Here is a 17630-nt window from a genome sequence, read left to right on the forward strand (position 1 = left end):
GTCGGCATTGCCCTTGTCCTGAGACTCTGGGAAGGAGCCCTGGTATAACTCGCTGTGACTCAACGTGGGGGACATCAGTAGGAGGGTTGCTGACTGTGAGTTTTGCCAGGACTCTCAGCCTCTTGGGCTTCATGGCAAAGGGAAGTCTTGGGTAGGGAGGAGGGACGGGTTCAAGTCTAGGTTAGTGTAGATGTGGGTGTACCCGGAGGTCCTTCCCACTCCCACCATCTGGCTGGATCAGAGGGGTTGAGCCTCAGGTCCACCCCGAGGCCCAGGTGTCCTCAACACTGTGTCTTTTGTGTCCCCAGCCAACACCTACGAGGTCCAGGTGATCACAGGGAGTGAGCCCAAGGCCGGCACCGATGCCAATGTCTTCCTGACCATCTACGGGGAGGAGTATGGGGACACGGGAGAGCGGCCCCTGAAGAAGTCGGACAAGTCCAACAAGTTTGAGCAGGGGCAGGTAGGGCTCGGGCTCTCTGACCCCAGGCGATGGGTGGGACCCAGATGGAGAGAGCCCTCTGGTGATTCCTGAGGCAGCTCCACCCAGCACAGCACTGCTGTGTGCTCTGCACGGTGTGCTCTGTTCAATCCAGCCAGGTAGAATGGAAGTGCCCCTTCTGTAAGCACCGGCGCTTTGTGGTGGGGACGAAAGGCACAGGTGGGGGTCAGTGCCAGGAAGCCCACAGCAACTAACTGGAGATAGTATGGGTAGCAGATGCTCAGGTGCTGAGAGAGTGGGGCAGGGGTTCCAGGAGGAAGTGCTGACCGTAAGCTGGTGCTTTGGGGGAAACGTCGTGAGAAGGAGGGATGTGAACTGGGCCATGGTGGATGACTATGGTGTCGATGTCTAAAGATGACAGTGAGAGGTGTTCTCTGAAGATGTGACCGCATGACAAAGACGTGGGGGTGGAAGTGTGGAAGGCCAGTTGGAGGACAGTGGGTCTTCTCACTATGCTGTGATTAATGCCAAGCCATGGTGGGCGCTGCCTCTGGGAAGCTTGACGGGACCAATTTAAGGGGTGAGGGCATGAGAGCCTTGAAGGACAGGCTGAGAAGCCTGACCTGCGTCCTGAGGCAGTGACGCCACGAAGGTTTTTGAGCATTTAGAGAAATGCATGCCTCTCCCTCTTCTAGGTATAGTAGGAAAAGCATGGAAAAATACATCTGTCATTCTTGTCCTTTGAGATTTTACTCCATCCTCTGGCTAGACTGTCTCTCATCTCACCTTTCCCATTTCTGCCCCATCCCAAAGCCAGTTTCCCTTATCAACACAGAGGAAAACCAGAAATAAATCAAATCCATTAAAAATACTTCTGGGCTCGTTGCTTGATTTATTTCAGACATCCCCTGCTTTTTCCTTCAACACTGCCTTCCCATGACTTAAGAATCAGGATTTATTTCTGTGTTTCAGTACTTTCCTTTAAAAATTATAGCCACTATGATGGCTGGAATTGGAAGAAAATTGCTATAGAGGGTGTAACTGGTACAGCTGACGAAATTTGAATAGGGACTGTATGTTAGATAATAGTGTGTTGACTTAAAGTTTCCTGAATTTGGTAATTGTACTGTGATTATATGAGAATGTCCTTGTTCTTAGAAAATCTATGTTGAAGAATTTGAGTGGAGGATCATGATATCTGCCATATACTTTCAAATGATTCAGAAAAAAAATAGAGAAAGGGCAAGAGAGTGTGGGAGAGAAAGCAAATGTTGCAAAATCTAGGTGAAGGGTATACAAAATTTCAATGTACTGTTTCGGAAAATTTTCTGTAGATTTGGAATGCTTTTCAATATAAATAGTTTAAAAAGTTATAGCCAAGAAGATCTCATTCATGTATCGGGTCCTGGTATCATATGCTTCCTCCAGTGCATATGTGTATACTTGTATCGTACACAATCTCTCTTCTCATCTGAATGGTGAGCCAAGTCTTACACTCTGAATTCTGTCAGTCACTTTAGATTTGCACTTTGGCTTATAGTAGGTACTTAATTAAAATTTATGATTGAAGGAGTTTATGCACGTATGTGCACACACACAGCACGTGACCTCAGCACACACCCAAGCAACAGGTCATACACACACTGACACACACACACACACTCCCCATAACACAAGTGGGAGCATCCAGCCAACCTGTTTTCTCCTCTACTCGTCTCTTACGGTCACCTTCGTCACCCTCCTACTCTTCCCTCCACCTTGCGGGACACAGTGAAAGTGAGACCTCCCTGGCAGGGGCAAGTGTAAAGACAATAGTGCAATAGGTGGAGGGAATTAAGATTTGCAAACTTCCAGCTATAAAATAAGTAAGTCACAGGAATGGAATGTACACATAAGGAATATAGTCAATAATGTTGTAACAACTCTGTATGGTGATGGATGGTAACTGGTCTTTATGTGGTGATCATTCCATAATGTATAAAAACATCAAACCACTATGTTGTACACCTGACACTAATATAATATTGTATAGTAATGATAACTCAATAAACAAAAACAAAAACCAATAGAGTAGACCAAACACCAGACAACTGGCTGCATTTTCCATTCCCCCTTCCTCCTGACGCTTTGGGTCTTACAGCCGGTCTCAGGCTGCCCAGGTCCTGGGTAGGTGAAGCTGATGGCGAGGTGGGGAGGGCTGCCCCCCAGTGTGCTTCTCTGACCCTTCCCAGACAGACACCTTCACCATCTACGCCATTGACCTGGGCCCCCTTACCAAGATTCGGATTCGCCATGACAACTCGGGCAACAGACCAGGCTGGTTCCTGGACAGAATAGACATCACTGACATGAACAACGAGATCACGTGAGTGAGACTGGAGGGGAGGGAGGGAAGGCCATGCCTGCCACTAAGTAGTCATGGAAAAAAGGGTGGAGATGGGGTGGCTGTGATGGGTGAGGGTGGGGGTGGGGTGGCTGTGATGTGGGTTTGGCCCATGGAGCTGGCTCGGTGGGCATTGCCTCCCTCCCTTCCCTCTCCTTGAGCAGCCCCTCAGCTGCTTGCCCTATCAGGTGACAGTCTGGTAGGACATCCAATCCAGTTCTTGACTCCATCATTTCAGAAAGTCAGGTTTTCTGTCCTTGCCATGGCCCAATCTCCATGGCCAGACTTAGAACCCATAAGTCTCTCCAGGTACAAAGTGACTTCCAGGACATTGTTTTAATGTTCTAGACTAGGAATAAGCAAACTTATTCTGTAAAGGCCAGAGAGCAAATATTTTAGGTTTTCAGGGCCATTTGGTCTCTGTTACAACTGCTCGACTTTGCCTTTGCTGCAGAAAAGCAGCCATAGATGATGCTAAGTGAATGCATGTGTTTCACTAAAACTTCATTTATAGACACTGAAACTTGAATTCCAAGTGATTTTCACATTTCACAAAATATTATTGTTTTTAGATTTTTTTCAACCATTTAAAGATGTAAAATCTCTGCTTAGTTTGTGGGATGTACATAAGCACGTGGGCCAGATTTGGCCCACAGGCCATAGTTTGCTGGCGCCTGCTTCAGATTCACAACTAGCCCCAGGAGCCAGGCTGGGAAGGGTGAAGAAACCACACCCCAGGAAGGCAAGGCCGCAGCCCCAGCGTCAATTTGTGCTAGAGCCAGGACCAGATCTCCAGACCATCAAAGGTGAATCTGATGTGTTTCCACCACTAGACCACATTGCCTTTTGGGCAAGAGAGGCCAAAGGGCAATAGACAGGAAAAAAGCCTGGAGCTGTGGTGGGGAGGAGTGGAGGGAGGCAGAGAGGAAAGCAGACAAAATCTTGAGGGGGCTGTGGAGCTGCCAAGGGCCCGCCAGTGCCTGGAACATAGCAGGCACTTAAGTAAATATTTGTTGAATTAAGCAGCTTCTTGGCCTGCAGCCTGGTGTCTCTTGAAACATGCCCTCTTCTTGAGCTGCTCCCCTCTTTGCAGGGCAGGGACTGATGGGGCTCACCCAATCTCCCACCTCCACCCTGCCCCACCAGCCCAAGAGATTACTCCAGACAGGGACACTGAGGCACAGCTCACACACAGCCTGAGGTCATGGATTTCCATGAGGTCATCATGGTGGCACAGAAGGGTTGTGTGACTAGCCCGTGGCTGGAACCAGGGTCCTGACCTGGGATAGGTCCTCTGCCAGAAACTCACCAGGTCACCCTGGAGAAGTCACTCCATCTTTATGAGCTTTCATTTGCCCTTCTGATAAATGGGCTTAAAGATGCCAGCCCAACTTCTCAAGATGTTCTCAAAATCTAAGGCATTTAAGCTTGACAAGGATAAAGTGCTGCAAAAAAAGTAAGGACAGGGACAAACTGTGAACATTCTGGCTTCCCCTTGCAGCCTGGTTAGGATCAGTGAACTCTGTTCAGTTGATTTGGCATTTCTAGGCCAACCCAACAATTTTTAAATTATTGTAGTTTTATAATCTATTTTAATATCTGTCAGTACTTGTCTTCTTTCATTATTCTTGAAGAATATTAGCTGTTCTTACCTTTTCAAATCAAAACATTAAGTGATTTTTAAAAAAATATCCTGTTGGAATTTTAATTGTTTTGCTGTTAAATGTATGTGTGGAGAATTGCATATTTAGAATGTGAAGTGCTCCCCCCGAACACACATTTCCATCCATCCAAGTGTTTCTTTGCGGTACCTCAGTAGTGCCATTTTCTACACATTTTCTGCCACTTGCTACACATAGGCTACATGTTCTTGTTACATTTATGCTCATGTGTCATATTTTTATCACTCTTGTGAATGGAACCTTCCCTTTACTCCCCTCTCCTCTTCCCCTCCCTTTCTCTTTTTCCTTCCTCCACTCCTCGCTCCCCTCATTTCCCCCTCTTCCCTTGCCATCCTTTCTCATTGGTGCTGTACAGTTTCTTTTCTTTGTTTCCTTGGTATTGAAGCAGCAGTAAGGGCTCTGTGCTGAGCCAGTTCCAACCACTTGCAACTGGAGAGAGCAACTCTGAGCAAAGCCTGCCCTGGGAGATAGATGTAAAATCATGGGAGACTGGTTCAAGATGGTGGAGTAGAAGGACGTGCGCTCACTCCCTCTTGCAAGAATCACAACTAACTGCTGAACAGTCATCGACAGGAAGACACTGGAACTCACCAAAAAAGATACCCCACATCCAAAGACAGAGGCAAAGCCTCAATGCGATGGTAGGAGTGGTGCAATCACAATAAAATCAAATCCCATAACCACTGGGTGGTTGACTCATGAACTGGAGAACAATTATACCACAGAAGTCCATCAACTGGAGTGAAGGTTCTAAGCCCCACATCAGACTTCCCAACCTTGGGGTCTGGCAATGGGAGGAGAAATTCCCAGAGAATCAGACTTTGAAGCCTAGCAGGGTTTGATTGCAGGACTTTGACGGGACTAGGGGAAACAGAGACTCCACTCTTGGAGGGCACACACAAAGTAGTGTGTGCACCAGGACCCAGGGGGAAGGAGCAGTGACCCCATAGGAGACTGAACCAGACCTACCTGCTTGTATTGGAGGTTCTCCTGCAGAGGAGGGGGGAAGCTGTGGCTCACCATGAGAATAAGGACACTGGCAGCAGAAGTTCTGGGAAGTACTCCTTGGTGTGAGCCTTTCCGTAGTCCACCATTAGCCCCACCAAAGAGCCTGTAGGATCCAGTGCTGGGTCACCTCAAGCCAAACAACCAACAGGGAGGGAATTCAGCCCCACCCACCAGCAGACAAGTGTATTAAAGTGTTACTGAACTCTGCCCACCAGAACAACACCCAGCTCTACCCACCACCAGTCCCTCCCAACAGGAAGCTTGCACAAGCCTCTTAGATTGCCTCATCCACCAGAGGGCAGACAGCAGAAGCAAGAAGAACTACAGTCCTGCAGCCTGTGGAACAAAAACCACATTCACAGAAAGACAGACAAAATGAAAAGGCAGAGGACTGTGTATCAGATGAAGGAACAAGATAAAACACCAGAAAAACAACTAAGTGAAGTGGAGATAGGCAACCTTCCAGAAAAAGAATTCAGAATAATGATAGTGAAGATGATCCAGGACCTCGGAAAAAGAATGAAGGCAAAGAGCAAGAAGATGCAAGAAATGTTTAATAAAAGCCTAGAAGAATTAAAGAACAAACAAACAGAGATGAACAATACAATAACTGAAATGAAAAATACACTAGAAGGAATCAATAGCAGAATACCTGAGGCAGAAGAACAGATAAGTGACGCAGAAGACAAAATGGTGGAAATCACTGCCATGGAACAGAATAAAGAAAAAAGAATGAAAAGAAATGAAGACAGCCTAAGAGACCTCTGGGACAACATTAAATACACCAACATTCACATTACAGTGGTCCCAGAATGAGAAGAGAGAGAGAAAGGACCCGAGAAAATATTTGAAGAGATTATACTCGAAAACTTCTCTACCATGGGAAAGGAAATAGCCACCCAAGTCCAGGAAGCGCAGAGAGTCCCAGGCAGGATAAACCCAAGGAGAAACAGCCTGAGACACATAGTAATCAAATTGACAAAAATTAAAGACAAAGAAAAATTATTAAAAGCAACAAGGGAAAAAAGACAAATAACATACAAGGGAACTCCCATAAGTTTAAGAGCTGATTTCTCAGCAGAAACTCTACAAGCCAGAAGGAAGTGGCATGATATATTTAAAGTGATGAAAGGGAAGAACCTACAACCAAGCCTACTCTACCTGGCAAGGATCTCATTCAGGTTCGACAGAGAAATCAAAAGCTTTACAGACAAGCACAAGTTAAGAGAATTCAGCACCGCCAAACCAGCTCTACAGCAAATGCTAAAAGAACTTCTCTACGTGGGAAACACAAGAGAAGAAAAGGACCTACAAAAACAAACCCAAAACAATTAAGAAAATGGTCATAGGAATATACATATCGATAATTACCTTAAATGTGATTGGATTAAATGCTCCAACCAAAAGACACAGGCCCGCTGAATGGATACAAAAACAGGACCCACATATATGCTGTCTACAAGAGACCCATTTCAGACCTAGCGACACATACAGACTGAAAGTGAGGGGATGGAAAAAGATATATTCCACGCAAATGGAAATCAAAAGAAAGCTGGAGTAGCAATACTCATATCAGATAAAATAGACTTTAAAATAAAGAATGTTACAAGAGACAAAGAAGGACACTAAGTAATGATCAAGGGATCAATCCAAGAAGAAGATATAACAATTATAAATATATATGCACCCAACATAGGAGCACCTCAATACAAAAGGCAAATGCTAACAGCTATACAAGAGGAAATCGACAGTAACACAATAATAGTGGGGGACTTTAACACCTCACTTACACCAATGGACAGATCATCCAGACAGAACAAAACTGGAACAAAAAAATCCTAAAATTTGTATGGAGACACAAAAGACCCCGAACAGCCAAAGCAATCTTAAGGGAAAAAAACAGAGCTGGAGGAATCAGATTCCCTGACTTCAGACTATACTACAAAGCTACAGTAATCAAGACAATATGGTACTGAAACAAAAACAGAAGTATAGATCAATGGAACAGGATAGAAAGCCCAGAGATAAACCCACACACCTATGGTCAACTAATCTATGACAAAGGAGGCAAGGATATACAATGGAGAAAAGATAGTCTCTTCAATAAGTGGTGCTGGGGACTTCCTTGGTGGTACAGTGGTTAAGAATCCTCCTGCCAATGCAGGGGACATGGGTTCAAGCCCTGGTCCGGGAAGATCCCACATGCCGCAGGGCAACTAAGCCCGTTCACCACAACTACTGAGCCTGCTCTCTAGAGCCCGTGAGCCACAACTACTGAGCCCGTGTGCCACAACTAACTGAAGCCCACATGCCTAGAGCCCGTGCTCTGCAACAAGAGAAGCCACTGCCATGAGAAACCCGTGCACCGCAACGAAGAGTAGCCCCCACTCCCCACAACTAGAGAAAAGCCGCACGCAGCAACGAAGACCCAACACAGCCAAAAATAAATAAATATAAATTTTAAAAAAAAAGTGGTGCTGGCAAAACTGGACAGCTACATGTAAAAGAATGAAATTAGAAAATGCCCTAACACCATACACAAAAATAAACTCAAAATGGATTAAATACCTAAATGTAAGACTGGACACTGTAAAACTCTTAGAGGAAAACATAGGAAGAACACTCCTTGACATAAATAACAGCAAGATCTTTTTTGACCCACCTCCTAGAGTAATGGAAATAAAAACAAAATAAACAAATGGGACCTAATGAAACTTAAAAGCTTTTGCATAGCAAAGGAAACTATAAACAAGACGAAAAGACAACCCTCAGAATGGGAGAAAATATTTGCAAATGAATCAACAAACAAAGGATTAATGTCCAAAATATATAAACACCTCATGCAGCTCAATATTAAAAAAAACTAAACAACCCAATCAAAACATGGGCAGAAGACCTAAATAAACATTTCTCCAAAGAAGACATATAGATGGCCAAGAGGCACATGAAAAGCTGCTCAACATCACTAATTATTAGAGAAATGCAAATCAAAACTACAATGGGGTATCACCTCACACCAGTTAGAATGGGCATCATCAGAAAATCTACAAACAACCAATGCTGGAGAGGGTGTGGAGAAAAGGGAACCCTCCTGCACTGTTGGTGGGAATGTAAATTGATACAGCCACTATGGAGAACAGTATGGAGGTTCCTTAAAAAACTAAAATTAGAATTACCGTATGACCCAGCAATCCCACTACTGGGCATATACCCAGAGAATACCATAATTCAAAAAGACACATGCACCACAATGTTCATTGCAGCACTATTTACAATAGCCAGGTCATGGAAGCAACCTAAATGCCCATCGACAGACAAATGGATAAAGAAGTTGTGGTACATATATACAATGGAATGTTACTCAGCCATAAAAAGGAACAAAATTGGGTCATTTGTAGAGATGTGGATGGACCTAGAGATTGTCATAGAGAGTGAAGTAAGTCAGAAAGAGAAAAACAAATATCATATATTAACACATATATGGAATCTAGAAAAATGGTACAAATGAACCAGTTTGCAAGGCAGAAATAGAGACACAGATGTAGAGAACAAACATCTGGACACCAAGGGGGGAAAGCGGGGCTGGGGTGGGGTGGGGTGGTGGTGGTGGGATGAATTGGGAGATTGGGACTGACATATATACACTAATATGTATAAAATAGATAACTAATAAGAACCTGCTATATAAAAAATAAATAAATAGAATAAAATTCAAATTAAAAACAAAATCATGGCCGTTCAGAGGAAGCAAAATTAGGGCAGCGAATCTGCTCTCTCTGTCGGAGAGACACCGTCTTCCCCGACAGGGCCTGTGGCCTCCCATGACCTTTATTAGCTCAGGAATAAGGCCTTTGCAACCAGAAGGGTAAATGAACACTGACCTCATTCCTCAGCTGCCCCTGGACCCAGTCACATGTCTCCATGCAAACTGACTCCACCCTGCCTCCTCTTTGCCGCTCATGCCCCACCCCCAATCCATCGCCACTCTGTCAGAAAAGCTCAGCCAGACCCCCTCTCCCCATCTTCAGCACCCCCTGGTCAGAGCCTCCTGGCTGGTCACTCTGCTTCACCCAGGCCCTCCTAGTGTCTACAGCCATCCAGCCCTCAGGCCACGTCCCTCCTCTGCTCACACCCCGCAGAGGCCTTCTTGGTGATGAAACTCGGGGCCCAGCAGCCACACCGAGTGTAAGGGGAAGGGCAGGGGCACAAACCCGGAGCTCTGGAATTCCAGACCCACTCTGTTGCTACGCCGCTCTTCCAGTACCACCAGTTGACATACTTGATGTGCTCCAGCCTTTATGCACAAAATGGGAAAGGCCACACATTATATACATTTTACAGCGTTCAGTTTTGCAATCTGCTCATTCCAGTTTAACTTTCAAGTGAAACTCGTACTTTTAGTGGCCCCGAGCTTTGTTCCAATGCTCAGTTTAAACCTCCTGCTGACCCAGCCCCTGGCTCTTCCTTCCATTGCCCTTGCTTAAGTGGAGTGGTGGGCATACCTGGCCAGAACACCTGCATGCCTCTCTTCCCCTTTGCTCCTGAAAAATCCCTACCTACTCCCCTCCGCAGACCTGCCTGAGCAGGATTTATTCCTGTGGGAGGAAGGGGAGGGGGCCAGTAGGCCCAGTCCTCCACTGGACCTCCTGTGGGTGTTTGTTGTTGCTGTGGGGATAGAGGCTAACCGCCCAGAGCTCAGGCCCATCCTGGCTCCGGCTCTGGTTCTCCTGCCTGCGGAGGCTGCGGCCATGGGCGTGCTAAGGGCCTTTAACTTCATGGTGCAGGTATCTCAGGGACCACGGGGGTGGTGCCAAGAAGCCAGGCTCTGATTCCGCGCGTGCGCTCTTCACGGGTGTGGGAGGGCTTGTGCCTTCCCCTCTTACTGACTTTTTTCTCTCCCAGCATCAGTCTCCCCAAGCTCTTTCTTTATGCGTCTCTCTCCCTCTGTCCCTGTCCTCCTCCAGCTTCGCATACTCTCATTACTCCACCTCGGCCCCAACCCCACTCTTTTCTTTATTTCTGTCTCTCTCCCTTAATCGGCCATAATTTAGAACTAAAGCCTATTATTCATAAATTAATAAAAGTTTAACTTTCCCACTCATACATTTGAAAGGCAGAGAAGTGGAACGATATACATTTTTCACTTAAACACTAATTTCGTAGCAATTTAGTTTATATGTCCCAAGGTTGAGCTCCTCCCACCCTTTAAATCCACATCCCTTGATACACAGTTGCCCCTCTGTGCCCCATCTGAGCCCCTGGGCCGAGGTGGCGTCCTCTGGAGCTGCCCCTCTACCGTGCTGATGTTGGCAAGCAGTAAGGACTGTAGGAGGATGTGGGGCTCAAACAGGGATGAGACCCTTGGCCTGCACTGCTTCCACCTCTCCAGACTTTGACTAGACCCTGAATGCATCTTATGCACCTGGACAGTGGTGGAGAAGGGGTGCAGATGGGGCTGTAGAGATAGGCTGCATTCCCAAACCCTCTGAGTTGTTCTGGAAGCTCAGGGGCCCAGTGGGAACTGTCCAGCCCACAATCTCCAGAGATCCCAGGCATGAACTCAAGAGGAAGAAAGGAAGTGTAAGAAGAATTACCATCATCATCTTCACAATAGTTTTAGCAAATTCCTAACTAAGAGCATACTGAGAGCCAGGCATTTTTTTTAAGCACTTAAAAATGTTTAAGTCATGAAATTCTCACAACCACCTATGAAATAGGCACTATCATCCTCTTTCTACAGAGGGTTGCCTGATAAAATGCAGAATGGCCAGTTAAATTTGAATGTCAGATAAGCAATGGATAGTGTTTTAGTATAGGTATGTCCCCAATACTAGATAGGACATACTTATATTGAAACATTATTACTTGCTTATCTAAAATTACAATTTAACTGGGAGTCCTGTGATTTTATTGGCTAAATCTGGCAACCTTCGCACAAAGAGGTAAAGAAACTTGTTCAAGCTCACATGACTGTAGGCGGCAGAGCCAGGATTCAACCCCAGTCTGGCTCTAGAGGCGAGTCCTCGGTTCCCGCGCTCTGCTGCCTCTCTCGGCCCCCATCCTTCTTTCCCTTCCATCCAGGCGCCTTCCTTGCTCTGGGTTCAGCCTCTCCACTGAGGAGTCTACCTTGGACCTCCCTTCCCTGGGTGGCGCCCGCTGTCTGCTGTGCCAGCTCCTTAGCCATACTCTTTGCACCTTCCAGAAGCATAAATGGGTCATTCCATTAAAATCCACTAATTCAGCCCTTGGGTATGAAGCCCCTCCTATGTGTACAACATTCTCTGCCAAAGTGGCTCTGGCTAACAGGTTGATTCTAGAAAAGGCTGGAACAGTCCTCAGAAGCCCCTTTTCCTCTAGATTCCTCCAGTAGGACCCTGATTGAGGGTCTGCTGTGCTCCAGGCACTGTTACCCAGCCATTTTCAGTGGGGTTGTATGGAAACCACATCCCATGTTTGTTGTCTACTCCAGGCAAGTGACTAATGGGGTGACTCCCAGGCTAGGTAGGATGGGAGGGCAATGCTGGGGGTGTGGGGGAAGACAGGGGAGCATTTGGGCCCCATGATGGCCTCTCGTTCCTCAGCCCATGACTACTGTTTCATGAGACCTTTCCAAAGAGACATTCCCCAATTCTCCTCACCCCCTGTCCCCACAGGTACTACTTTCCATGCCAGCGCTGGCTGGCAGTGGAGGAGGATGATGGCCAGCTGTCCAGGGAGCTGTTGCCAGTGGATGAGTCCTATGTGCTGCCACCAAGCGAGGATGAGGAGGGTGGGGGAGATGACAACAACCCCCTCGACCACCTGGCCCTGGAGCAGAAAGGTTTCCTAACCTAGAGCTGATTTCTCCCCTCCAGCACCCCTTTCCTGTGTCTCTCCCCAACTAGGTCTCCATCTTCCCTTCCCCTGTGGGCTCTGGGCACTTCCTTCCCTGGGAATCTATCTGTTCTCTCATTCCTCTATGGCAAGAATGGGGAGGTGAAGGGGGCGTATTCTCACATGTCTAGCATATGGCTGGGTATAAAGTACATGGCCTAGCATGGAGTTATTGTCAGGAATAGAATGGAATGGAAGAAATGGAATGGAATGGAATAGAATAGAATAGTTATAGCTTACTCTGACTTAGTCTTGTGTCCTCCCCTCCAGGCACATTATAGACTCTCAATATGAATATTTTTGTCAAGGGAAAGAATGAACTTTCAAGAGTTCTATGATGCTTGTGCTCCCTTCCTTGAAACATGCATCCCTAAAACTTCCCAACCTGAAGGAGCCAGACCAGGGCTCCTGGCTGATGAGCCTCTGAACCCCACAGTCACCCCAAGTCTTCCCCAAGCATCCTACAACTTTACTGATTGAGGGTTTCCTGTGTGAGCTGGACATGAGGTGGCGGGACCTCATCTCTGCCTTCAGGAAGTTTCCAGACTAAAGGCAACTGCAGAAGAACACATGCTACAAGTAAAGTGATTCATAAAAACAGCCAACACGAGCAGAGAAACATGCTCAGTACGTTTTCTTCCTCCTCCCTTCATGGGAGGTGCAATCTACCACTCACTTCTCCACACTCTTCTCCTGGCAGATAAATCTACCACATTCTCAGTGACCATAAAGACCGGGGACAAGAAGAATGCGGGCACCGATGCCAATGTCTTCATCACGCTCTTTGGCACTCAAGATGACACTGGTAAGAGAGCAACGCAGGGCCGAGGTTCACCCACGTTCCTCTCCAGGGAGACTGAGAGATTCAGTGCAATTTTCCAAGGAAATACTGGACATGACTCTCCCTCTTTCTCTCATTTAAGAAACCATATTTTTAAATTCTCTTTATTATTTTATTTTATTTTATTTTATGAAGAATACTTAACATGCAATCTATTTTCTTACCAAATTTTAAATGTACAATACATGGTCATTGACCATAGGTATGTGGTGTACAGCAGATCTCTAGAGCTTATTAAACTTACTAAACTAAAACTTTATGCCTGTTGATTCTTAAACTCCCATTTCCTCCTATCCCCAGCTCCTGATAACTACCATTTCCATCTTTGATTTTATGAATTTGATTTTGATACCTCATTTAAATGGAGTCATGCTGTATTCATCCTTTTGTGTCTGGCTAATTTCACTTAGCATAATATCCTCAAGAACCATCCCCATTGTTGCATATTGGGGAATCTCCTTTTACAAGGCTGTATAATATTCCACTGTATGTATATACCATATTTTCTTTATCTGTTCATCTGTCAACAGACATTTAGGATTTTTTCCATTCTTACCTATTGTGAATAGTGCTGCAATGAACACATGAGCGCTAATACTTTTCAAGAATCTGATTTCAATTCTTTTGGATATATACCCAGAATTGGGATTGTGGGTTCATATGGTAGTTCTCTTTTTAACTTTTTTAGGAACTTTCATACTATTATCCATAGCAACTGCATCATTTTTCATTCCCACCAACTGCGTGCAGGGGTTCCAATTTCTCTACATCCTCACCAACACTTGTTTTCTTTTGGTTTGTTTGGTTTTTTTAAAATTTATTTATTTTTGGCTGCATCAGGTCTTACTTGCAGCACATGGGATCTTTCATTGCGGTGCCTGGGCTCTTTGTTGCAGCGCAAGGGCTTCTCTCTAGTTGTGGCACATGGGCTTTGTAGTTGTGGCACGCAGCCTTACTTGCCCCGTGGCATGTGGGATCTTAGTTCCCGACCAGAGATTGAACCCACATCCCCTGCATTGAAAGGCAGATTCTTAACCACTGGACCACCAGGGAAGTCCCCTTTTTTTTTTTGATAGTAACCATCCTGACAGGTGTGAGATATCTCATTGTGGTTTTGATTTGCATTTCCTTCATGGTTAGTGACAATGAGTGTTTTTTCTTATACTGTTGGCCATTTTTATGGCTTCTCTGGAGAAATGTCTATTTAAGTCCTTAGCCCATTTTTAATTAGGTTCTTAGTCTTTTTGTTATTGAGTTGTAAGATTACTTTATATATTTTGGTGATTAACCCCTTATAGATATATAGTTTGCAAATATGTTCTCCCATTCTGTATGTTGCCTTTTCACTCTGTTGTTTCCTTTGCTGTGCAGAAACTTTTTAGTTTAATGTAGTCTCTCTTGTTAATTTTATTTTTTGTTGCTGTGTTTTTGGTGTCATATTCATGAAATCATTGCCAAGACCAATGTCATAAAGTGTTTCTTTTATGCTTTGTTCTAGGAGTTTTACAGTTTCAGTCCTTCTGTTTAAATCTGTAATTCATTTTGAGTTGATTTTTATGTACGGTATGAGATAAGGGTCCAAATTAAGTATTTTACATGTAGACATCCATTTCCACCATTTATTGGAGAGGCTCTCCTTTCCCCATTGTGTATTCTTGCATGCCTCTGACTCTTGAAAGATTTCATGCAACTAGCCCCAACAGAGAAAGGCAATTCCTTTTTTCTTAAAAATCTCCCTGTGAGATGACTTGTCTGCCTGGGTTGTGAATGCCAGTTCTTTTAAAACTCTTCCTAAATCTTACTAAGTCAGGCCTACTGCACTCTGGGGGCAGAGAGCCCCCTGCCCTCTCTTGGTCCTCACTGCTGCCTCTACCACCCTACAAGTGTTTGGAAGCCATGTGAACCATCTTCCCTTCGGTATCCTCTCCCCAAGTAATGGTGCCCAATTCTTTGTCCAGGCCTTTCTGAAAGTTTTTACCATTTCCTGTGCGGTTCCTTGAGGTGTCACTATGTTTGCCTTTCAAAACTGTAGCAAAAGGGCTCCTCAGTCCAAACAGCGAGTGATCTCTTCTCTATGTCTTTTGCCAGCTTTCTCCTTCTGTTCTACAGGCAGAGGTAGCCCTAACTCTCTCTCTACCTCAATAACAACCTGGGAACCAGTGGCTCTTCCCAACCTCCAGTGAGATTCAGCCAATGGGTTCCATGGTACTCTCCATGTGAGATGCTCAAGGAGTCTCGGGGTCATTCTGGAGCCTCTGTCAAGGCAATCAGAGAAGGTGGCATATAGTGCTGGAGTCAGCCATCCACTTGGACCACGTGTCCAGCCATTCTGTCTGAGTTCAGAGAGGAACCAGTCCCTCAAATATGTAATCATCACATATTTGCTCAAAACCCTGTGGGTCCAGAGCTCTATGCCAAGAATTGCTGAAGAATGAAGGAGCTTAATCCCTGACTTTGGGATGCTCATATTCTAATTCAGCACTGTGGTGATATAGAGCGTGGACTCAAGCTTGACTGAATGGTTTAAACTTCTGCTCCGCCACTTATTAGCTGTGTGACCTTAGGCAAGTTCCTTAATCTCTCTGTGCTTTAGTTTCCCCCATTTGTAAAATGGAGATTATACTAGTACATGCCTCATAGAGTTGTGTATTAATGAAATTGAACATGTAAAATATTTGAGACAAAATGACACTCAATAAAACATTTATTATTATTATTATTTACTAAGTTAGATAATGCAGATATAATGAATGAATCAGGCCAAAACTTATAAATGTATGTCCTTGCAATAGTTACTGAGCCATGGTCAATGAAATTGAGGGGCCCTAACAACTGCTTTTATTTGCCAAGGGATTGCTATGTGTTAGGCACATTCTTGAAGACGCAAGTCATCATCTTATTAAATACTCACAACAACTCTATGGGGAAGACCATCCCTTTTGACATTCGAGGAAACCAGTTTCAGAGAATTAAGTAATTTGTCCAAGGCCACCCAGATGCTAAGTGGCAAAACCGGGCATCTAACCAAGGTCTGTCTGACTCTTTGTGCGCTGAAACCAGTCTGCGATGAGTCTAGATTATCAGAAGACTTCCTACATGAGGTGGGACTTACAGGGTTAAGGAGACTTGAAAGCTGAGGCAGGAGGAGATGGTGATGATCCTGAAACCACCTTAAATTTCAGACTGACACGCAGCCAGAGTTCCCAGGACAGATAATGTATGTGAGATGGCTGGTCAGGGGCATTTGAAGCCAACCCTCCTTCTGTCATCCAGAGAAGAGTCTCCAGAGAATTCCCACATGCCCCATCCCTGCAGGGGAGGCCCTGTTTCCCCAGGGAGCATGGGAGGGTGTCTCTGTCACTGGTTCCCTCCCCACCATGGAGAAACGTGGGGATTGTGAAAGGAGGGCACACATTGACTTAGGGCCCCACCCCTTCCTCCTGGATGACCTTGGATAAGGCACTTAATTTCTGGGTGTGTCTCCTTTTCTTTAGATGCAAACTGGAAATAAAAATATATATGTCAAAAGATTATTGTAAAGCTTAATAAAAGGACATACATACGCACACACACACACACAAGATGCCAAAGACGCCTAGTGGATGGTAATTGTACAGTCTAAATTTGATGAAAGTTCAGAAATTTGGTCATTATGAGGAGAGACCAAAAAAGGTGGTCAGACTAGGTTGGAAGGTCTCAGGCCCAGCCAGTCATGTTGGGGTCATTTGGTTGGCAGGAATGACCCTCCTGAAATCCTCCAAGACAAACAGTGACAAGTTTGAGAGGGACAGCATCGAAATCTTCACAGTGGAGACCCTGGACCTGGGAGATCTGTGGAAAGTCAGGATCGGCCATGACAACACAGGTCTCTGCCTTCCCTCCCTCTTTCCCTGGCTAAGAACGTGAGGACCATGGGCAGGTCCCCGTGGGTGTCTAGGCAAGAATATGAGGTAGACTTGGATGTCATCTACCTTCCATAATGACACAGCTTCCTCAGTCCCTTCAGTCTGGTGGAGTCCTGGCTGCACGCAGAAATTCTGGTCTAATTGATCAGGGAGGGGCCAGGACGCTGGTGACTTTTAAAGCTTTCCCCAAAACCGCACTCTCAGAAATTTCAGTGGGCAGCCAGATCTGAGAATCCCTGATCAGCGGTTCTCAAATTTGAATGTGTATCAGAGCCACGCGGGGGGCTTGTTAAAACACAGATTTCTGGGCCCCACCCACAGCCTTTGGTTGGAGTAGGTCTGGGGTGGGACCCGAAGTTTATGTTTCTCACCGGTAATGCTGAGGCTGCTGGTCCGGGGGCTCCACTTTGAGAACCACTGACGGAGCCAATTCTTCCCAGAACCCACTGACACTGCAGCCAGACAAAAGCTGTGCCCAAGTTTGTTCTCTCTCAGT

The 17630-nt window shown here is 45.5% G+C and overlaps 1 protein-coding gene across 1 annotated transcript in view; it reads left to right on the top strand.

Moving 5' to 3' along the window:
• LOXHD1 (lipoxygenase homology PLAT domains 1) overlaps positions 1-17630 on the top strand; it is a 226254-nt gene that overhangs the window by 126563 nt on the left and 82061 nt on the right. The window contains exons 20-24 of the mRNA XM_082416684.1: positions 309-463; positions 2674-2807; positions 12169-12335; positions 13089-13193; positions 16966-17094. Coding sequence (XP_082272810.1) covers positions 309-463; positions 2674-2807; positions 12169-12335; positions 13089-13193; positions 16966-17094 — 690 coding nt within the window. The remainder of the gene's footprint in view (positions 1-308; positions 464-2673; positions 2808-12168; positions 12336-13088; positions 13194-16965; positions 17095-17630) is intronic.

Source organism: Balaenoptera physalus, assembly GCF_965194825.1.
Source record: "Balaenoptera physalus genome assembly, chromosome: 12".
Taxonomy (NCBI): Eukaryota; Metazoa; Chordata; class Mammalia; order Artiodactyla; family Balaenopteridae; genus Balaenoptera; species Balaenoptera physalus.